Source organism: Callithrix jacchus, chromosome 10, assembly GCF_049354715.1.
Source record: "Callithrix jacchus isolate 240 chromosome 10, calJac240_pri, whole genome shotgun sequence".
Lineage (NCBI taxonomy): Eukaryota > Metazoa > Chordata > Mammalia > Primates > Cebidae > Callithrix > Callithrix jacchus.
In genome coordinates this window covers 57,084,568-57,108,004 of record NC_133511.1, presented here as the reverse complement: position 1 = coordinate 57,108,004, position 23,437 = coordinate 57,084,568, and the positions used below count along the sequence as shown (strand labels likewise).

General features: G+C 37.2%; 1 protein-coding gene and 1 long non-coding RNA gene across 5 annotated transcripts in view; one reads left to right on the top strand and one right to left on the bottom strand.

Annotated features, from left to right (window-relative positions):
• Nucleotides 1–271: 271 nt before the first annotated feature.
• On the bottom strand, nucleotides 272–18,219 carry CCDC90B (coiled-coil domain containing 90B). Of its 4 annotated transcripts, XM_017977747.4 has the most exons (10): nucleotides 17,447–17,648; nucleotides 15,253–15,351; nucleotides 11,879–11,998; nucleotides 10,824–10,927; nucleotides 6,891–6,992; nucleotides 6,193–6,234; nucleotides 6,034–6,105; nucleotides 5,883–5,936; nucleotides 4,030–4,144; nucleotides 272–761 (listed from the first exon to the last, which is right to left on the bottom strand). In XM_017977747.4, exons 4-10 carry the CDS (start codon nucleotides 10,842–10,844, stop codon nucleotides 706–708), a joined length of 462 nt encoding a protein of 153 aa, XP_017833236.1. In that variant the 5' UTR covers nucleotides 10,845–10,927; nucleotides 11,879–11,998; nucleotides 15,253–15,351; nucleotides 17,447–17,648; the 3' UTR covers nucleotides 272–705. The 4 variants fall into 4 exon arrangements, with proteins under 4 accessions (XP_017833236.1, XP_078196238.1, XP_002754789.2 ...); XM_078340112.1 differs by lacking the exon at nucleotides 15,253–15,351 and having other exon boundaries at nucleotides 17,447–18,219; XM_002754743.6 differs by lacking the exons at nucleotides 15,253–15,351; nucleotides 17,447–17,648 and adding an exon at nucleotides 17,762–18,219.
• Nucleotides 18,220–18,309: 90 nt separating this feature from the next.
• Nucleotides 18,310–23,437, top strand: part of LOC128929134 (uncharacterized) — a 104,909-nt gene continuing 99,781 nt past the window's right edge. Inside the window, exon 1 of the long non-coding RNA XR_013523199.1 lies at nucleotides 18,310–18,431. This is a non-coding gene — a long non-coding RNA (uncharacterized LOC128929134). The remainder of the gene's footprint in view (nucleotides 18,432–23,437) is intronic.

The window sequence follows — 23,437 nt, the reverse complement described above, 5'->3', positions numbered from 1 at the left end:
CCCGAGTAGCTGGTATTATAGGCATGTGCTACCACGCCTGGCTAATTTTTGTATTTTCAGTAGAGACGGGATTTCACCATGTTGGCCAGGCTGGTCTAGAACTCCTGACCTCAAGTGACCCACCCACCTGGACCTCCCAAAGTGCTGAAATTACAGGTGTGAGCCACCATGTCTAGCCTATTATTTTAAAATTTATTGTTTTAGTTCATTACCAAAAAGAAATGAATCTCTAACTAACTATATGGTAAGTCACTTTTAAAATCCACACAACTTTGTTTTAATAATCTTTTATTTTATAGAAAAATGTAATTATGCAATGGTTATTAGGAAAGTTATTTGAGTAATAAGTATGTAGGCTAGGGAATAGTTTTCAAATATGTAGCCAATACCAACAGAATCCTGTATGATTTACACAATTGTTCAAGCAAACACAAGAAAACTGGTTCAATTTCTATGAACTATCAAAAGGACGAAACGCTCTTCCATCTCAAACCAGGTTTGAATGACAGCTTTTCAATATAAAGACACACACACTATAAAGATAAAATATGTCTTCTCATTCTAAAACACTTCCTCTTTTAGTCCATGTATACTTTAAATAAACTTGTGTAGTCAAGTTTTGCTGCAGCTGACAATGTTCAAAGTGAATCTCTCTTGGTTTGGTGTTCTAAGAAGCCAATAGCCGCAGCAGTACGAGCATTAATACTACTTCCAGAATCTATAAAATCCCAATGCTATTGCCAGGCAAGTAAACACTGAGGCTGTTAAAAGAAGAAACTATGTTATAGGTCTTGTATTTGTGAATATTTTGCAGAGATCAAGAGAATAATGTTATCTTTAAGTGAAGAGCAAAAAACAAAGGAAATCCAACCAATTTTCTATCCTATGTTTTTTATTCCCTAGAAAATTAAGGATGAAAGACATTCTTAAGGGCAGCATTAATGCCCAATTCTTCTTAAAAGAGCCTGTATATTAAAATGCAAATTATATGTCATTTAGAACTTATAAATTATATTTAAAATCATTAACATTAGCATTATTGACTATATAATTATAAGCTCTAATTACAGATCTCATAATGAGCTAATGATCTCATTCAAATCTTTCTTATATTAAAAAATTATGTAGTTAAGCTAGTAGAATAAACATCCATATGTCTATGAGAAGAGAATTTTAATTGCCTTTTCAGTACATTTTAAAATAATTTCTCTTAGTAAAAACTCTTTAAACTCAAGTAGAAGAAAAGCAGAAAAAGCATCAGGTTTTTAAAATAGTTAATATACTAGCTGTACTTTATGTTACATCATTTTGGATAAAAAAAGCTTCTGTTTTCCCAGCTTTTAGAAGGTAAGACTGAGTGAGGCCTTTGGGGACTCCTTAGTCTCCTGTTTGTTTAAAACACCAATTAATGAATTTTAAAAACAGACAATTTAGAGATGAAGGGAAAACTTTTATGAATAAAGACACAAGAAAGCCTTTCAAAGTAAAGTTATTCATAATATATAAACCCATTTGTATACCATTCCCTTTGATCCTACTACTTAGTGAAACTTGGTTAATGATAAGATTATTTTCTCAATTTTAAGAAACGGCATTAGGCATCTCTAAGACATATAGAGAAGGGCATTTGAGAAGTAATAACACTAAGAGTTTCTTGTTTTACTGCCACTGGTTGATCCTGCGACTATTTGCCACATGTCAGGTAGTGTGCTAGTGTGCTGAGCAATTACATACACTATCTATTTAACCACGAGATTGGTGGTATTATCCCCATTGTACAGATAAGGTAATAAGCCCAGTTATATCACTAGCAAGCAGTGAAGACAGGATTTAAGACTAAGTGTACTTGACTCTAAAGCTGTTTTTTTCTTTTAATAAAAAAACACACAAAAGATTTGTTACCCTTATTATATATTGTGACACTGGCAAGACTCAATCTGTCATTTATTTGAGCCACATAGTGCTAAGTGGTTACATCCTCTGCTGATTTAACAGCTGATAAATTAAGTTTTAGATAACCAAAATGAACATTTATTGTGAGGTAGCAGGCATTTTGATCCTTTGGTAGACTATACAATCGACTGCATTTAAATTTCTCTCTCATGTCTTGCTGCTGTTATTTCAGCTTTTATTTCTCATGGCTGTTGCTGTGGTAACTATGGAGCCATTCCCAAATTCTTTTAAATTTGCTGTTTATCCTCTATACCCTGTCTAGAGAGACGTTCTACATATATGTAAAATGCTTAGGTGAGCATGTGCCTGATACATTTTAAGCACTCTGTAAACATTAGTTTTCATTATTTATCTGCCCAGAACAAAATATGCCACATTTTCTACAGAGATTAACCACATAGATTGAATGGAAATTGCCATTATTCCTTGGCAGCAGTGTTCTGGGACAAAAGGTGGTATATGACCCAAGATGAACCATTCAGACTCCTTTCTGAGGATTTTAAAAATTGGAACTAAAGAAAGAAGGCAATCTCTCCTGATTAGTGAAAGTGGAATGATAAAAGAGTCTAGGTGGTAATGTTTCCAACCCATGGAGAAAGCTGGTATGAGCAAATGAGGTACACATTCACAGATTTAAAGAGTAAGTTCTGATTCCAAGTACCCTTGTAGGTAGGCTATTTTACTTGTGCCCCGTGCCCCTTCCATGGTTCAGCTGATGTCTGCGGGCTCCATCTTCAACCCTGCTGGCACCTCAACATCAGTGGTGACTGCCCAGAAAATGACTAAAAGTATAAATCTGCAGTTTTCTTTTAGACAGCAATTTGTTAATGTCAAAAATTTTAAATGTGCATATCTTTTTGACCCCAAATTTTAAATGTACATAGCAAGTTGTTATATAGAAATGACTGCACAAAGATGTGTGTGTTTTTACTCAAGCATACACATATATATGGCTGTTCAATACAGTATTGTCCTTAATAATGAAAAACTGGAGTGAGAATGCCTATTAATAGAGGACTGGATACATAAATTTTGGCATTTTCATATAGAGAATACTGTGCTTTCTAATAAAATGATGTCTGTGTGTATTGATGTGGAAAGAAATAAGACATTTGGTTCAATTTTTAAAAGTTGTAGAATATAAAAATATGTGATCTAATTATTTTTAAGAAGTATATAAAATGTTTATATACAGAAGAAGCCTAGAAATGTTTACTACTAATAGTAAATACACATGGGGAGGGGCTTTCACTTTTACTGCTTTTAAATTCTATGAATAATTTATAATGAAAATACTTTTTATAAAAAGAAAGAAAAAAGACAAGTAATAGTTGACTAGGGCATTGTTTCTAACTACTGGGGCCCTATAATTGGGTCAGGTCAGATGGTACTTGAGAAGCTCAGTATGTGACAAATAATCTAATTTTGGGGTAGTATCTAAGCTGCATCAGTTGATTCAAGGTAGGAGGTCGTCTCTCCCCCCTTCAGGTTTTTAATGAGCTTATATCTACTTTATTGATCTTTTTCTCTAACCTCATTCAAATCTTTGTGGAAGAACATGAGCAATAAAAAGAAAATTTTCATTATTTCGCTGTGGAATATCCAGTTTATCCTTCTATTATTTTGTGCTTGTGTTTATATATTTCTTTCTTTTTAAAAAAACTTTTAAATCCAATTATTCCCATTGTATATATGCTTCTTTTATATCCACATGCTTTTTCTATTAGTAAGCTGCAGAGTTGCCTGCTACACTTGTATTCTGAAGGTTAACACATCTGTGAGGATGACAGAAGCTTCACATTGAGAACTGTCCAATACTATACCCTATATGTTTTTTCCTTTGGCTGGATCTAATTTGTAATCTGCTGTAATAAAAATTGCAAGTAATTAAAAAAAATACAAGACTCCCCAAAATATATCCTGAGACTAGAACCTTCTTTAAGCATTACAGGGACCAAGCAATAAAGGAGCCTTGTTATAGCTCCTTTTTTTCCCCCGTGCCTGCATAGTTACCTTGGTAGGTAGGTACTAACAGGATAACTAGATGACAGCAGTTTCTTTCTCTAACAGTCTTACCTGCAAGATAACGAATGGTCTCAAGTTTGTTAGACTCCATCAGTGTTTTTAAGGAAGCAATTTCAGCATCAATTTTATTACTGGTCTCTGAAATAATACTTTTGGTTTGGGTATCCTGTAGTAAACAAGAATAAGAGAACATAATTTGTCCCTGTTTAAATGGACAAAAAAACATTTACATCAGAAACCCTCACTTATGGGCTGTGATACAAAAGTCTTAGTTGGAGAGAAACAGTAAAAGCATAGTGGCATAAAAAAAATAAATTAAAAAAAACCCTACAAACTGACAAATCACATTCCTTCTACTTTCGTCTTTGGAGATCATCTCTTAGGATTATCACATACTGGGAATATTCTACTAAAAACCTCATAATAACATATTTGATACCTAAATATGTAAGATGATAAACTGAGAAACAAAAATTAAGTCACAGAACTATCATTTTATGTGTGCAAAGTCCTTAAGATATTATGGTTAAAACTTTAAATATAATCTACAAATGAAAAAAAAAAAACCAGATATATCAACTGGCACCAGTATTAAAAACATTGGAAGAAATACCTGATGGATAACACTGATACATGTAGAGAGGACAAAAGGTAGGGAGGAGAGATGAGACCTAGATCACAGAAAGTAGTTGTAAAAGACTTTGCTGATTTCCTTGCTTATCTCCTTTATCTGGCCAAGAAGTAAGAGAAGAGAATAAGATCTTTGAAAGAACAAGTGTGACCTTCTCTTCTATTAAATTATGAGCAAGAGTGACATATTTTCTGTTAGAATGTGTACAAATGGCTCTGAACTTTTAAGAAAAGGACAAGGCTGAGTCAGAAAGTGGGGTTTCACTCAAGCCATAGAGATGAAGTCGCAATTACATTGCAGGATTACTGACAAGGAAAGCAGTAGTTCCTAGTTTGGGATTTAGACTACAGGTTCTTTTCCTAGTGCCACCACTTACTGTGTGACCTTAACCTCATTGTGTCTTATTTCCCAAATTGGTAAAATGGGAATAATGTCTATCTCACAGAGACCGATACAAGTAAAGCATGTAAAATGGTATCTGGCACATTAATAAACACTACATATTTAGTATGTTTTTTTTAAATTTTTAAACCTTAAGAAAATTATTTAACTGAACGTAGGTACTCATTTAAGTACCAATGATGAATATCAATAGTGAATCTTTGTCTTTTTTTTTGTTTTTTGTTTTGAGACGGAGTTTCGCTCTTGTTACCCAGGCTGGAGTGCAATGGCGCCATCTCAGCTCACTGCAACCTCCGCCTCCTGGGTTCAGGCAATTCTCCTGCCTCAGCCTCCGGAGTAACTGGGATTACAGGCACGCGCCTCTATGCCCAGCTAATTTTTTGTATTTTTTTTAGTAGAGACGGGGTTTCACCATGTTGACCAGGATGGTCTCGATCTCTTGACCTTGTGATCCACCTGCCTCAGCCTCCCACAGTGCTGGCTGTCTTTTAAAATATAGTTTGTTGTCATTTTTTTTTTAATGAGAGAGTCTTGCTATGTTGCCCAGACTGGTCTTGAACTCCTGCCTCAGCCTCCCAAAGGGCTGAGATCACAGGTGTGAGCTACCACACCTGGCCCAAAAGAGAGTTATTTTCTATTATAGAAATAGTTTTAAAAAAGCACACTATGTGGAAGCTTGGTTCTTCAAGGTCAAGGCTCATAAACAATAATCTGGTGGCAGGGTCCCTAGAAATGCTGGCTAACTATGAAGAAACCATAGATTCTACAGAATTAGCTTTTCAAAGTCCAAACTTATAAACTGGTACACATAAAAGCAGTTTTACAAGGCATAAGAACTGGATAGAAGAGACATTTTTACATATTATCTTACTTTTTTTGTAAATTCTGTAGTTGCTTCCATAAGTTGCTTTTCTTGATCTGTAAACTAAAGAATATGAAGCAGCAGGAAGTTAAAAAAAAAAGAAAGACTAAAAATTAAAAAGGAATAAGTAACCAAGAAAGTACATTTAAAAGCACATTACCATATCTGTTACTCTGCTCCTTTCTAGGTTGATATCCAGTTTATTATCTGCTCTGATTCGACTGGTTTCATGCTTTCAAGAAAATAAAGACATTTTTAAAATGATCTTGTAATAAATGTTTGTTCTGAAATTAACAGCTAGAAAAAAAAATTCACTTACCATTAGTTGTTGCTTAACTTGGTCTAGTTCAATTTTCATTTTCTAGGTACAAGAAAGATCACATGCAATTGGCATTAAACCAAGTCCATATTATGATTAAAAGAACCTGAAATCCTAGATTACCAAAATTTGGACAATCTATGGATTTCTAATCAGAATTGATGAGAAAAAAAATTTCAAAAGAAACTAGTAAGTCACCGTATTCAGAAAACAATTCTTATGAACAAAATGCATTTGTTTTTATATTACACTTTTAAAAACTGATTTTCTAAATTTAAAAATAAGCTATAGTGGATAACATAACTTAAAATTCTGACTTAATTACAGAAATATACTTTTCTCTTAAGTCACAAAGACATTTAGTACTTAAATGTCTTTGATTAAATAAAAGCGAAAATGCCACATTACTCTCAGCTCGGAAACCATTATATAAAAATTTTATATAATATATATAGCTCAAAGGTTTTCTCTTTTATGTGATTTTATATGTATAAATTTAACTCTTATTCTCTTCAGTATGCAAAGCACTATGATTTATATAGAAAAAAATTAGGTATGGTTAAATAAATAGTATATTTTTAAATCTATCGTTTACTAACCACATGGAATTACTATTTGGTCTTATTAACTTATTCACTAAGTAGGATGCTTATTATGAGATCAGTATTTTATGAGTAATAGATTAAAATTTGTATCACCTCATTCTCAGCTCTCAGATTTGCGAATTCACTTTTCTCTAGGATGACCATGTCTTTCCTGATAGAGTCCAAATGAGCCATTAGCTGTTGTACTGTTATTTCCTAGAAAACAAAATAAAAATAACCTAGTGATCTATAGAAAACCATCTTTTTCTTTTGCATTGTTTTCATGAAATTTAAATGAGTTTGTTAACATGCTACAAGGTATAATGATTATTGGTTAAAATATCAAAATGAGAAAAAATGTATTTCCTAGTGAAGAGAGACAAATGTGCAGGTATTTGAATGAAAAGAATCTCAATAAAATGCTTCCGTAGACCCCAAGAGTTCCTCAAAAAGATGTTTTGTTCTTGTTTTTTGAATACTCAAATAGGAAGGGTTTTCTCTCTTATTACTTTGATTTTGAGAGATTTTCTACCACTGGAAAATTCCATGTAGTGGATATGACTCAGAAGTCAGGTAGTAAAAAACAGATGTATAGTTAAAATAATTGCCCTTTGTCGGCACAACATAATCAATTTTGTTTAAGTTCCTAGGTAGCTTCCTTATATTTGGCACTACAAAGAATATGTGAAAGAAAAGGTAGCCCTTACCTGATAGATTTATAAACTTTTGCTTTGTTAGGGAGGGACAATTTTGCAGAAATGATTTAAGGCAGCCTTACAAAGAAAATATAACTGTTAGAGGTCCAATATCCCTAATCCAAAAATCTTGAAATACAAAATCCAAAACTTTTTGAGTGCCAACATGACACTCAAAGGAAATGCTCATTGGAGTATTTTGGATTTCAGATTTGGGATGCTCAGCTGGTAAGTGTAATGCAAATATTTAAAAAAAAATCTGAAATCTGAAACACTTCTGGTGCCAGGCATTTCAGATAAGGGATATTCAGACTGTAGCACTGAACTTCTTAAAATTAGGTAGCTTGCTAATTTATCTATCCTTTACCAAAAGGATAGATAATCCTTGATAAGGACTCTGTATAATAGTTCAGAAATAAAACAAGAAAGCCCAAAAAAGATTGTGAGTTCTGGAGTCAGGGTGTCTATGTTTGAATCCAAACTCTGCCATTTACTGTGAGATGATAGCAAGTCATTGAATTTCTCTGGTCTACTCACTGGTAAAATGGAAATAGTAACAGTACCTGCTACATGTTAAAGAGCTGTTTTGAGGATTAAATGAGGTAATGTATATATAATGCTTAGAACAGTACTTGGCACATGGCTAGCAATGAAACGTTAGCTATTATTATTACCGATGGGACAGATCTAATGGCTGAAGCAGGATAGTCTAATGCTAATGTATTAATGTGGAGGAAGTTTGGACTTCTTATCATAATAGATAAAAGTTTTTAACTCTGTACAACAGACATTTCTGACTCATGCATTTTCTAACTCTCATATATTACTGGGGAGGGGTGTTCATTTTCTTTTATTCAGTTCTGCTTGACATATTTATGAGAATTAATTCAGAAGTCAAACAGATGTGGCCTCTAGGGGCTGGCAGTCCTGTTTGCCCCAAGTAACATTATAAAGGAATTGTAAGACATTAAAAATAATGTATTCTTATTACTGAGATTACATAGGCAAAAGCTGGAAAGCTAAGTATAGACTTCTTGTGGAGTCTCAACCTGAAAATAAGGGATTGTATTGTGGCTCTTTTTTTTTTTTTTGAGACAGAGCCTTGCTCTGTTGCCCAGGTTGGAGCACAGTGGGGCGATCTTGGCTCACTGCAGCCTCCACTTCCTGGGTTTAAGTGATTCTCATGCCTCAGACTTTGCCGTGTTGGCCAGGCTGGTCTCGAACTCCTGACCTCAAGTGATTTGCTCACCTCAGCGTCCCAAAGTGCTGGAATTACAGGTGTGAGCCACCACACCCGGCCCTACTGTAGCTCTTAAAAGCCTCTTTTTACCTCATTCTTCCTTTAAATAAAGACTCAAAAATCCTACAAAACAGCACAGGTGTCCACCTTTACATTTAAAGTTATTAAAGACATAATCCATTGTTAAGTAGCCAAATCTATTAAAAGTGATTTTTGTAACTATGGAGCCATCAAAGAATATTCAGATTTTAATCAAATTTACAATATAATCAAATTCTCAGAGTAAGACTTCATTATTTTCTTTTTTCCCCTCATCCTGCTAGCTTACTTGGTATCATATGGCTCATTCTGAAGCGATCAAGTATGCAGCTTGATGGCCTGATGGCCCTGAGCCTTACCTCCACCCTTCATGACATCTCTGTGCCTTATTCTATACTAGAGGTGGGGTCAGAAATGGAATTAGACACAAGAACGGAACAGGATTTTTAACTTCACACACCAGTAATAAAAAAGCCAAAAGTATAATAGTAATATTTTTATGCCCAATCCTACCTCTTGAATATAGGATTAAATGGTCCTAGCAGCACAAAGATTCCTCAAATTACAGCTTTATTTCACGCCTTATAGGTAAACTTGAAAAAAAAAAATTACTTTCTTAAAAATATCAGTAGCTCAATATAGCTCTTTACAGACAGTTCAGAGCTATGGAGTAACTAAATGTTTGGTTTTTTCTTTAGTGGATTTAGTAGTCTGTTATGATCCTAAATAAACTAACTAAAAAAATGCATGTACAAACTTAAAGGGAAGTTGAATGTAGGGGTTGAATGTTTCAATTTTAAATGTCTAATTAATTGGACATTTGTCTACTATAATTGGAGATTATAGTTTAAAAAAATTTTTTTTGACACAGTCTCACTCTGTTACCCAGGCTGGAGTGCAGTGGTGCAATTTTGGCTCACTGCAACCTCTGCCTCCCCAGTTCAAGGGATTCTCCTGCCTCAGCCTCCCGAGTAGCTGGGATTACAGGTACCCACCACCATGCCCGGCTAATTTTTTTCTTTTTTTAAGTAGAGACAGGGTTTCACCATGTTGGCCAGGCTGGTCTTGAACTCCTTACCTCAAGTGATCTGCCCACCTTGGCCTCCCCAAGTCTGGGATTACAAGTGTAAGCCACAGCACCTCTTTAAAATCTTTTGATCTGTGACCTTTATAGTAATGAAATTTTATGCAAGAGATTCTAGTTTTATATAAGAAATCCTGATTTTTCTCTCTGTGCTATAAAATACTTATCTGAGGAAGGAAGACTAAATTTAAAAAATTAAAATTCAAAAAATATAACCATAGGAGGAAAACAGATTCTTAAACATAATATATTATTTCATGACTGACAGAAATGAATTATTATTCCAGATAAGTTCATTTAGTTTATTCAATCATTGCTTTTTGTCCATATCACCACAGTGAAAACTCTTGCAAACTACTTAATCTCTCTGAGTGTGTCTCCAGTGGCCAGATAGAATTCTGCCTACTTTTCAAGGTTGTTAGAGATTAAATCATACACGCAAAGTACCCAGCACTGTGCCTCTTACATGTTAAATTCTTATGTTTGACTTTAAAGAATTTTATATTCAGTCAAATTAAAGCATCTTAGCTAGGTAATTTATAAAGTCCTTCCCAGCCATGTAAGTCCTTTCCAGCTAGGCCTCTGAAAATTAACCTCAAGTGATCTGCCCATACATAACAATACATATGTATGGCAGCAATAAAATATACTTAATGTATAGAAATATTAGCTCTTCTACTGTGGTGAGCTTTCTAGAGGGAAAAAGTTGTTTCACTAACAATCTACCTCCACCCATGAATAACACAATATAATGATCTCATCTCATCAAAATTTGGCAAAATACCATTCTCTTTGTTACCACAATATTATTACAACTATTCTAACTATTCAGTCTCTAAATATTGACTTTATTCTTTTTTTTTTGTGGTCCCTTTAGAGATAACAAGGAAGATAGGAGCATGTTTTGAAGGTCAGTAGGTAGCCAGAGACGTAGTTATGAAATGATTGTCTAATGAAACAATCAGAAGTGATAATAATCAGTGTATTACCTGTTGAGCTTGAGTGACCATCTCTTTATAGATAGTATCCAGGCTGACATTTGATAACGTAGTTAATGCTGATACAATTGTTTCTGCTTGTGTTTTGTCAAATCCTGTAGGCAGCAAATAGGTATTTTATTTTATTTCTTTAAGGTGCATATCCTTATCAAAATAGACAGCTAGAGTAACTCCTCAACATTTAAATTGTTATATACTCTTTTAAAAAATTTACAATTAAAAATTTGAGAGATAATGCTAAATTACCCTCTAAAAGTACTCTACAATTTTAATTCCCATTGACACTGGATATTACTTTTTTTTTGAGTGTATAATTGGCATTTAAAATGGTATTATTATGTTAATGTTACTTAAATTTGCATTTCTTTGGTTGGTAGTGAGGTTAAGCATTACTTTTTGTTATTGATGTTTATTTTTCTGTGTTCTGCTTGTTTATAGCATTTGCCCTTTTTTTCTGTAAAACTGCTTATTCTTTTACATTTAGCTTTTTATCTATCTGAAATTTAGTTTTCAGTTTTAGAGGATCTAGCATATGTTTTTCCAATGGCTACTCATTTGTTATATCTCATTTAGTACATAGTCCTTCCTTTCCCTAATTTGTAATGCCTTCATCAAATATTAAATTCATGTCTGTGTCTCTATGAATACCATTTTGTTCTATTAGTCTATTCCTGCAATATCACATAATTTAAATTACTGTTTTGAAACCAGGTAATTTTTTTGTGCTTATTTTCTGCTTTTTAAATCTCAAACAATTGTTCCCCCTTAGTATCAGCCTAGAAACTCTAGTTTTCTTCTTTTTCACTTATTTGGAATCATTCTGCATATATTTCATATGCTTTTTTCAATTAACGTATCTTGAACACTCCCCGTATCAGTAAATGTTTCTCAAGCATCATTTTTAATGATTATGAAATATTTCATTGTATGGATGGCAGGTCTATTTAGTTACTCTTAATTGTTCATAATAGTGATACTGTCTTGACTAGGCAATTATTATGAGTGCTATTAATTTTTTTCTTTCAAGAGGTATCCATGTTTCTTACCATGAGTTTCCAAGTCCTGAACCAATGCATGGGTATCAAAAGTTAATTTCCTTTGTTCTAAAGGAGTTATGTCCACTGGACGCCTATCATATCCCTCTTTGGTTGTGGTAGTGAAGAAGTCTGAAAAGAGAAGACATTTATTTTCTCTTGTACTGATACAGGTATCATATTTTAGCTTACAAAGCATTTTCCCCATCCATTTATAATAAAGTTCCAGCTCTTCTAGTTTCGTCATCTCACCCAAGTTAATTGACTCCTTTGAACCTCTCTTTTATCTGAAGAGTCTGACATTTTTCTGTACATACCAAACATTCAATACATGTTTTTTTCCCTCCTTCAGTATTCAGAAATGTTAAGAATCGGTCTAAAATTGTAATAAAACACACATCAAATACTTTGGATCACCACCTCAGCTCTGATTACAGAAGAGCAGAAACTGCTCAATTCAGCTATTCTCTGTGCTCAGTAACAGTCTTCCAAAGAGCTATGAAAAATTTTTACACTTATCTCTCTATTTAAAGTAGCTTTCCATACTCCCACTCACTTATATGTCCACAGTTTATTTCCTACATAGTTGTCAGCTCCAAAATGAAATTATCTTGCTTGCTGTTTGTATCTTTGGACCATAATATAAGCTCCATGATGATTTGACTGTGATTTTCACTACTGTATCTTTAGCACCTAGAACAGTGCTTTGGCACATAGTTGGGTTACAAACTTTACTGCTGATTCAATCAATGAATTTGATTTGAAATCATGGGCGTATTTACTGGTATCAACATAAGAGCTGTAGGAGCAATTTCTCTTTTCTGAAATAACCCTTCTTGTCCTATTTCAATAAATTCCCCAAGTTTTAACCTAGACACAGTAAAGAACTTTTCTATATATTGCTGATGAATTTATTATAAGGTGCTCTGCCCATAAACAACTTCTAGGAAAGGTAAAGGGGTTTGCCTAAGGTCACAAAGCCAATGGCAGAATCAGGATTCAGATTCATGTTCTTCTGAACAAATCTTAGATTCTTTCCATTACTCTATGCTGTCTCATTTATCCCAAGACACCTAAAATATCTAAGTATTTAAAAGACTGCAACTTCAGGTATTACTTTTCCACTGGTACTGTGTAGGACAAATGTGATTCCTTTCTTACATCCTTCTGGCCTAATAAATATTTGTTGAGTGCTAGAACTTGTGCCAGGCACAAGGGATAAAATGATAAGCAAAACCAGACATGAATGATGTTCTCACTGATTTTATAGACCAGAAGGCAGGAAACAGATACCGTTTTTTTTTTTTTTTTTTTTTAAATCTAAGAATAAACTCTAAATTCAAATGATAAAAGATACTCATACTCCAAAAATTTTTACTTAAGAGATAAAAGCAAGTAGCTATAAATAAAGGTGGAACAATTTTTTAAAACACACACACATATTAGCACACTGGTCACTAATCTTTTTCACTTGAATATCATATAGAAGGGTAAAGAAACATGTCTTTGTGTGTCAGTGTCAGACCTAAGGTAGGAGAGAAAAAGAAAAATTAGAAGAAAAAGGGGCAGATTTCAATAGTTTCAGTAACAACTGCATTAGGAGTAATGATGGTACTTTTAGTTATGTATCCCTAAGTTTATTTGGATTTAGAAAAAAAATCAGTAATAATATTTATGTAATATTTTACTGTTTTCATATCCATTACCACATCCTTAAAATTCTCATTTTATGGATGAGGCAAATTGAGGCTCAGGGCTAAGTATGGATGCTCCTCAGCTTATAAAAGTGTTATGTCCCAATAAATTCATCATAAATTGAAAATATCCTAAGCTGAAAATGCATTTAATACACCTAACCTACTGAACATCACAGCTTAGCCTGGCTTACCCAAGCACACTGAGAACACTTACATTAGCCTATAGCTGGCTAAAATCATCTAACACAAAGCCTGTTTTATAATAGAATATTGAATATTTCAGGTAGACACACAGATGGGCACTTTATAAACATGACAGGATGCAAAAACAAAACCCCAAAACCCTGGCAATACTAAGTATTGGTTGTTTGCCCTTGTGATCCATGGCTGAGTGGGAGCTGCGGCTTGCTGCCCCTGCCTAGCATTGCATGAATACTACATTACTGCTAGCCTAGGAAAGGATCAAAATTCAAAGTACAGTTTCTACTGAATGCATACTGTATTTGCACCATAATAAAGTTGAAAAATTTTAAGTTAAACTATCTTGAGGACAGTCTATGATTAGTTTGCAATCTTATGGTCTCATAGCTAGGCAGGTTAGTACAGTTCCTCTGACTTAGCCAAGAAACACTCTGAAAACCTTGCACAAAGAGCAGCTTCCTACTAAATTTTGGATAGAAACCAAATACCTTAACAACCTAATAAATCTCTGTAGGGTGCAGCTCCTTTCATGTCCTACTGTGCTCTCTGGCCCTCTGCTTTCAAGGGGTCTTTGATTTTAATTCCAGGAACATGCCATGTGCTTTCCCTTCTCAGGGCCTTTGCCCAGCCCCGGCCCTGTTCAGAAAGCTCTCCTTTTCTCTGCCTGCTCCTGTTTATCCTTCAGAGCTCAGTCTTAGTGTTTCTTCCTCTGGAAAGCCTGATGACTCCTTTAGGTTAGGTCTCTCTTGTGATGGTTTTTCATAGTACTGCGAAGCATTCTTTTGCAAACCTTCTCACAATTTACACATTTATGTGACTCTCAGCTGTCTCCCCAAGAGACCAGTGGTCAGCCAACTAAAGCCCATAGACTATGTTTTTCTAGTTTTATTTCTTAGAACTAGTTTTATTAGAACACGACTCATTCATTTATGGCTTAATCTATGCCAACTTTCACACTGCATTGGCAGTGAATAGCTATGACTGAACAGCCTGCAAAGCCTAAAATATTTATTAGGTTCTGCAGAGAAAAAGTTTGTCAACCCCTGCACTAAACTATACAGTCCTTGAGAGCAGGGACCACATCTGTTCTTGCTCACTACTGAATTCCCGGTGCCTGCACAATTCTGGATGCTCCATTGACAGATATCTGCTTACATTAGCCTATAGCTGGCCAAAATCATCTAACACAAAGCCTGTTTTATAATCGAATGTTGAATATTTCATGTAGACACCCAGATGGGCACTTTATAAACATGACAGGATGCAAAAACAAAACCCCCAAACCCTGGCAATACTAAGTATTGGTTGTTTGCCCTTGTGATCCATGGCTGAGTGGGAGCTGCGGCTTGCTGCCCCTGCCTAGCACTGTGCTTAGCATTATGTGCTTGGCATTATGTATACACAATGAATACAAAGGAGAGGCGGCTGGCCCTCCTTGAGAATAAAGGATCAACAGTGGTGATTTGGATGATGGTAGAGCTACATTACCTCTTAGAGAAGTTACCCAGACAGGATGAATGAGCAATATCAAGGCATGGGCAGGCTTTGTTATTCACTTGCTTCTATTTATTATGGGCCTAAGGAGAGCTGAGAATACAGAATGATATGTAGAACATTATTCTGTGTATGTGCTCAAATATTCATATATTTTGCTTAGTCCTCTCAATCCTATGAGGTGGGTATTGACACCCACTGGCAGTAGAACTTTGGGTTTCACTCCACTTTGGAAACCATAGGAACTGGAAAAAACCACTGGATATTCATAGTAGGAGGTCATAATCACTATTCCAACTGTGTCATGAGCATGCATAAGCACTCATTAAGAATGTCTTTGCAGGCCGGGTGCAGTGGCTCACGCCTGTAATCGTGGCACTTTGGGAAGCCAAGGCAAGTGGATCACTTGAGCCCAGTAGTTTGAGATCAGCCTGGGCAACATGGCAAGATCCTGTCCCTACAAAAATTATAAAAATTAGCTGGGCATAGTGGTGTGTGCCTGTAGTCCCAGCCACTTGGGAGGCTGAAGTGGGAGGATCACCTGAGCCTGGGAGGCAGAAGTTGTAGTGAGCCGAGATGGCGCCAATGCACACCAGCCTGGGTGACAAGACCCTGTCTCAAAAAAAAAAAAAAGAAAGTATTTGCAGCCGTATTAATAGGTAGGCGAGATAAGTGCCCAGAATCAGTGTTTCCAGCTCAAGGTGGAGTAACAGATCCTTAATAACTTTAAAAGTTTTGCATAGACTTAAACGTATGTACAAAATCCCAAACTTTTCCTTTCATTGTTACTTCTTTTGATTCTTTGATACCTTTCTGGTGGATTTGTTTGTTTATAATAGTGAGATTGTTTATTTACAATAGTGAAATACAAACTCAGAGTTTAAAGGTTTAACCAGCTTCATAAAACTACTAAGTCATAGACTGCTGATTGGAACTCTGGCCTGCCTTGCAGCAAGCTGCTCTTGCTGGAAAAGGTCAAATTTTACTTTTGAAAAAATAAATAAAAACAACAACAAAAAAAGATGTAAAATATTATCCCATTAAATATAAGCTGCAAGTTTTATATTAATTTACTAATTTTTCAGCTGTAACACTTCAGTGTATAGCCAGTTATTTTTCTGGCAGGAACTCAAAAGAACAGGCATTACAGTGTATATTCTTACATGCTGGTACTAACTTGCTCGACTAATTGCAAGATTAACTAAGTCCTTCCATTGGTCAGAGGTCAAGATTTTCAAATCCCTTGATTATTGACATTGTTAGGCAAGTTTAAACTACTTGTGTATAATGAACATTCAATATTTGTTTAGTGAGGAGGGACACATCCTATTAGTTGTAAGAAGAGATTTGAGGTTTCTCCAAGAATACTCAGACTCAAGTGGGATAACTTTTATGTAAAACATTTACATTTACTTATGGTCATGTGTTTCCCAGTATGATATGCACTTCAAAGTTCATTCTCTAAAAATGTTTAATTTTGTTTTCATTTAGATATGTAAATGAAGTATGCCTGTAAAAGTCAACTAAGATGACAGTTGGATGGTTTCCTGGAGTTCAAAAGTGCTACCTAATTTTTGTAAAATCCATCATAATGCGTATGTACGCAAAACACCAAAATACCTAACAAAAGGGACCTTGTGAATGACCCTGGCACTGCAGCTGTTACTGGTGTGGATTAAAATGAAATAGTGAGCAAAATAGCACAAGTAACAGTGTGGAGCATAAATAACAGCATTGACATGTTTGGGTACTGAATGGCTCAGTGTGCCTGGCACTGAAGATTCAAGAAGGTGAACAGAGAATGCTAAGGTTGATATGAAGTGTCTATTTGCCTATTTTGTGGACAACCTTAAAAAAGTTTATAAATTGGGAGGGAAGTTTAAAAACTAGGGGTAGGAAACAACGACAACAAAACCTAGCCCTAGAAACATTTCTCAGAATAAAGTCGGATGTCTTCAGAACACCCTGTAAACAGAGGTGCCAACCGGTTGGAAACTTGTAGGTTCAGTATTTTTTTTTTTCCCCCGAAGTCTACAATGTGACTGAAAATACTGAGAATTCCAGCGAGAATAAGGCAGACGTGACCTGAAATTTATGATTTAAAAGCCTGGGCTGAAGGCCAGCACCTAAACAATCTAAATTTGAACAGGCCATAAAAGAAATCGGAATACCCTCAAACATAGATTACCTTACTTTGGCTCCTGACAAACCTACAAGCTTCTTGTCACCAAAAAAGGGAAACATGGGCTGAGAAAGAGGCCGGGCGCGAAGCCCAGGCCTTCAAAGGCTCGCTCTAAGAAGAGAAAGGCGGTGCTTTCCTCAGTCCTCGCCCCCTGGGGCGAGCTGGGCTAGTCCGGGCAGCCGGCATTGGTGTTGCCAGCACAAGGCGTGAGTAGGGGAGGAGGGCGTGGCACCTTCTCGGGTTCGCTCGAGCAGGCGCGACCCACGGTCGTCGTCTCCCTTGAGAGCACTCAGGCATCTATGACACGACGCCTTGCCTCACCTCTCCGCAGGGCCGGCGAGAAATGCCCGCGGGGGCTTGAAACCCAGCGATCTCCGCTGCCTTGGAAAAGCAAGAACCGCCAAGCCCGGCGACGACTCATGTCCTCAGAGTTTTCCGGTGGGCGGGAGGCGGGAGGCGGAAGACGGGTTGAATCTCTCACAGGCTTTCGGGCAAGGTAGTTCTGGCATCACAGGAATGCTGGGAATTGTAGTTTTCGGTCGGTCACAAGACCACCTTCCAGCGCGGGCGCCACCGTGGTGCCACGAAACTGGGCCTTCTCATAGTTCATGAGCATGGCTCAGCGCTGCCCCGCTTCTCCCACAGCCCCTTCCAGACCTGTGAACGGCTTTACCGCCCCAGTAAAGCGGGATCTTGTTGGAGAACCTTCCGGCGCCTGTTTCCTGGCAGTGGGGCATAGTCCAACAGCAGGCTCCCCCAAGATAACCAGCGGCCATTACGCTCTACGGTCGGCGGAGTTAGACTTGTATTTCGCCACACAGCAGCCTGGGTCCTGAAGTCCGCGGCTGCTGAGCATTCTGGGTGACCGCATAGTGCGGAGGCCAACGAAACCGTCTGGAAAGTGTTCTGCAGCAAGCCGTTCATTTATCATACAGCGTCACATCCAGCTGCTTCGCCCTCTAATGCACGGGAGGACCAACTATTTTAGTTGGTATGTCCTTTCTTTAGCGAAGCTGAATTCCTCCGTTTCTAGGAGAAATTCTTTGAATTTTCACCAGTTAGCCCTCCTTTGCCCCTCATAGTAAAATGCTGAAAGCAACAATGCACAGAAGTTGTGTTAAGATGCACTAATATACATAAATATTCTCTGTAAGTCCTACAATGATACACAGTTGTGGGGTTTTAGTGGCTTATTATGGCTAGGTTTCTATCTATATGTATTCAAAACTTTGTGAGAGTCAGCTAAGTTACCAACACCATTACAGCTACTGTAAATGGGATTGTGTTCTTGATTTGGTTATTAGCTAGAACATTATTGGTGTAAAAAATGCTACTGATTTTTTTATACATTGAAAATGTTTTATATCCTAAAACTTTACTGAATTTGTTTATCAGTTCCAGGAACCTTTGGGAGAGTCTTTAGGGTATTCTAGGTATAGAATCATATTGTTGGCAAAGATAATTAGTTTACCTTCCTCTCTTCCTACTTGAATATCTTTATTTCTTTCTCTTGCCTGATTGCCCTGGCTAGGACTTCCAGTACTATGTTGAATAAGAGTGGTGAAAATGGGCATCCTTTTCTTGTTCCAGTTCTCAAGGGGAATGTGCTTCCAGTTTTGGCCTTTTCTCTTGGAATAGGTGGTGTGAAGGAATCTCGATGTTTTAGAGACTGAATGAGGCATTGAGAAAGAGCGAGCTCTGGATCAAATGGGTTTAATTTTCTTCCTTAGCTTACTTGGAGTTCTTGCCACTAGGGGGAGTATGAGGAAAGAACAAAGGGCAATTCTTTGCTCTCATCTCTGAAGCTGAGTCAGAGGGCCCATTGTCATAAAAGCTTTGTGTAGCTTTATGTTAATTTCAGATTTTGCATGGCTTGAAAGTGACTATCAGCCCCAACTCCCTGCAAATCTGGGGAAATTTTTTTCCTAATTATACTGGGAGGCTTGCAATGACACCTGATTCCGAGTTTGCCCATTACAACAAATCAAAGAAAAGAATGATTAAAAGAAAGGATGGTAAAAAAAGAAGAGAAAGAACTGTCAAAGCATTATATACTTTGCAACATTACATCATAACTTGGTGTCTCTCGTTGATTACTCATTTATTCTTTGAATGAATCTTTATTGAACACTATCATGCCAGGCACTGTGCTAACCTGTGAAGACATAAACATAAAACACAGTACTGTTCTCAGATTGTCAACAGTCTATTGTAATAAATATTGTGATGAAGGGTAGTATAGGCTGACAAGGAAATGCATAAGACAGGGATCCCTGGGAAGGCTTTAGTTTGGAAGGATGTGTGAAAAATAGTTTAATTAAATGGATTTGGGGAATGGTAATGTGGAGTATGTTGTGTGCAAAAGGCAGCAGCACTTGTGAAAGCCAGGCAGTGTGTGAGAGAGCCTGGTTCATTTGGGAATGGAGAGAATGGCTGGAGCAATGGGTTAAGGGTAGAGAAAATCAGAAGGTGAGGTTGGAAAAGGTGGGGCTGGCCTTCCAGGTCTTTTTTACTTTATCCATGAGTAAAAGGAACCACGGAAGGGCATTAGGCTGGGGAGTAGCATTGAAAAGAAAGGTGGCCAGGCATGGTGGTAATCCCAGCACTTTGGGAGGCTAAGGTGAGAAAATCACTTCAGCGAGCCCAGGAACTTGAGACCAGTATGGGCAACATAGCAAGACCCTGTCTCTATAAAAATTAAAAAGAAAAAATTAGCCAGGCAATGGGGCATACGCCTGTAGTCCCAGTTACACAGGAGGCTGAGGTGGGAGGATCTCTTGAACTCAGGAGGTCAAGGCTACAGTGACCCCTGGTTGCACCACTGCACTCTAGCCTGGGTAACAGAAACCCTGTCTCAAAAGCTAAAACAAAAAAAGAAAAGAAAATGGAAAAAAAAAAAGTCTTTGCCTGCCTTTTGCTGAGCCCTTTAGCAGTCAAGGCTGTGTATTTCACCCAAGTTCCCTGTCCTAGGTACTGATCTGGAAAACTCTAGACATCTGCCCCTTTCCTGGTCAGAGAGAACTGCTTGCCTGGCAGAGCCTACAGCTTCAGCCTCAAGGTACCTGACTGGAGAAATCCTCCTCATGGTACAACCTGGCTGCCTTGGACCTCACTGGGATAGACCAGGGAAATTGGATTTTGGGGTTTTAACTTTGGAGTTCATTTTCTGCACTGGGGGATAGCAAAGCTGAAAAATCTCTCTAAACTCTCAGCATGTTCTATGTCCTTCCTGTCCCCAACAGCAAGGTGGGACATTCTTCCTCAAAAAAGTCTTCATATGTGGGTGTTGCCTTATCTACTGTCTTACTCACATGAGCTCATTTGAGCTCCTTGGCAACTCCATGAGCTGGGTACCATTGCTCCTGTTTTCTAGATGGGAAAACAGGTTCAGAAGGCTGAAGTGATTTGTCCCAGGTCACAGAGCAAGTACGTGGTAGAACTCATAAGTGATCATGCTGCACACTGCATAGATAAGTCAGCCCTGTTCCTTCCACCAATTTATTTTATCTGGGTACATGGCACAAATTGTGAAGTTATGTGTACTCTTAGGGACACATGATCTCTCATCTCCCAAGAAACTGTTGGTAGAGAAGTGGTAAGTGAGTTTCACCTTCATGCCAACACCCTTCAATTGAGGATGGCTGCTTAGAACAAAGTGATGAGTGTTGTGAGGCCACATCTTGGTGCAGCAGTAAAGAATAGGTGATTGACTGGCAGTATCTGCTGGAGAGAAGAGGCAGCATGTATGCCATTTCTAGGTCATATATTCCCCTTGGGCTGCCAGAATCCTTCACTGGCCAGGGTGTTTCCACTGACTGCCACCTTCACCCCCGACACCCATTTTGCTCCTTTTCTCTTATTTCTTCCCTTCCTTGCTGAAACCGTTCCCACCCATTTAACAATAGCTTTAACTTAATCAGGGTGTACTGGGTGCCAGGCATTTTGCATATATTATTTTTAATTCTCCAACAATTTCATAAAGTAGGTAGAGATGAAAACAAGACTTGGAGGGGTTAAGTACCTTGTCCAGGGACACACGACAAGCTAGAATTTCCACCCTGAACCACGTGGAAAACTTCGCATTTTTATAGTGGATAATGAATACCTTCGTATTCACTCTTTGCTTTGAGCCTCCAACAGCCCTGGGAAGTAGTTCTCTGGATTTGCAGCTGAGGGAGCTTGAGGCTCAGGGGAGAGGCACTGATTATTTAGTGACACAATTACAGCTCTGACTCTTACCTCAGGCCTTTTCCTGCTATTACCTTAGGCTCTGGAGAAGAGCTCCACAAAGCTGTCTCTAACAGCTGGTCTGTACTGCTGTGGGGAGAATTTGGGGGCCCTTGATAGATTTTTACTTCTGCCAGCCTTACCCTGTTTTCAGCTCTTTTCATCAAGAAGGTCTTTCTTTTATTGTTAGCTCTTTGTGTAATTTAGGTCATTTCTTAAAAAAAAATTTATTGAAGAGAAATTCACATAACGTAAAATTAACCATTTAAATGTGAACAACTGAGTAGCATTTAGTACTCTTACAATGCTGTGCAGCTACCCCCACTATCTAGTTCTGTAATATTTCCAAGACTCCAAAGTAAAATTTCTGACCTATTTAGCAGGTTTCCCCGCTTCCCCACTCCTCTCAGCCCCTGACTAACATCGATAAGCGTTCTGTCTCTATGTATTCATCTATTCTGGATAGATGATGTAAATTGAATCACACTCGTGACCTTTTGCAAATGTCTTGGGAGTTCATTGTGTTGTAGCATGTATCAATATTTCGTTCCTTTTTATGGTCAGTATTCTATTGCACATAATACAGTACCATGATTTGTTTATCCATCCCTTCGTTGATAGACATTTGGACTCTTTCTACTTTTTGGCTGTTATGAATAATGCTGCTATGAATATGTGCATACATGTACTTGTTTGAATATCTTTTTTCAGTTCTTTGAGTATCTATGTAGGAGTGAAATTGCAGGGTCATGTGGTAATTCTGCATTTAAAAGGCCAACTTCTTTTTGTTTGATCTTACTGGATGTAGATGTACATGCTGATCATGAAGAAAGCCAGCCTTTTCTGAGCTATATAATGTTGACATCTGGATTTATCTGAGAAACTTTTAAACCAGGGTTATCCATTACAGTTACAGTTTCCCCGAGGCAAACCCTAAAATAGGCGTTTAAATAAATAGTAGTTCTCTTTTATCACATGCATTCTTTGTGCCAAGAAGAGTGCTAGGCACTCTTTGGACATGAGCTTTAATCCCCAGGACAACACTGCTTAATGGTAATTATCATACCCCTTTTACAGATAAAGAAGCTGAAGTCTAAATGGTTAGAGAGCTTGTTCAGCGACATGTAGCTTCTAGTGGGGGGATTTGAAGCTTTGGTTGTCTTACCTCAAAGAACCCCTTTTTGCTACACCAAGCAGTCTTCCTCAAGAACTTTCTAGGCTGCTGTTGTCAGCTATGTTTCTGACCTTTTATGAGAATGAGTAGCAAGCTTTTGTTGTGGAATTTTTTGCAATAAAAACATAGCATTTATTATGATAATTTTGATGGGTAAATGCAGAAATCATAAAAGGGGAATATAAAACAATAACCATGTGAAGATAGTTTAGGACATCCAAAGGCAGTAATGTATGAAGATCTCAGAAAGAATTGGAACTGGAGCTTGGAACGTTTCTAAGAACTAGGGAATTTCTGTCTCTGTCTCTTATCTATGCTTCTCTCTGTGTCTGCTGCCTTATTTTTCTACATTGATTGACTTTCTCTGATACCTATTGCATGGGATAGAAAACAGTTATGCCACAGTGTCTGCATTTATATCTCCCTTGTTCAAGGGAGTATCCAGCTGAGTCTGGAATCACTTAGTTCCAATTTCAAGTGTCCAGGGAAGGAACTTTGATTGACTTCACTTAGGTCATCCAACCTTTGAGTGGAAACTGTAGCTGCATAGCAGAGCCACATTATAGATTCCCGCTAAGGTCTTAGCCACATTGTCC

What these genes read in the sequence shown, in the direction of transcription:
- CCDC90B (XM_002754743.6), bottom strand. Translation starts at nt 17,861, where the DNA reads ATGAGTCGTCGCCGGGCTTGGCGGTTCTTGCTTTTCCAAGGCAGCGGA. An exon ending in TGGTCACTCAAGCTCAACAG is followed by an intron (nt 6,993 to 10,823) that starts GTAATACACTGA and finishes TTTGTTTTCTAG; the next exon opens with GAAATAACAGTACAACAGCT. An exon ending in AAGTTAAGCAACAACTAATG is followed by an intron (nt 6,106 to 6,192) that starts GTAAGTGAATTT and finishes TTTTCTTGAAAG; the next exon opens with CATGAAACCAGTCGAATCAG.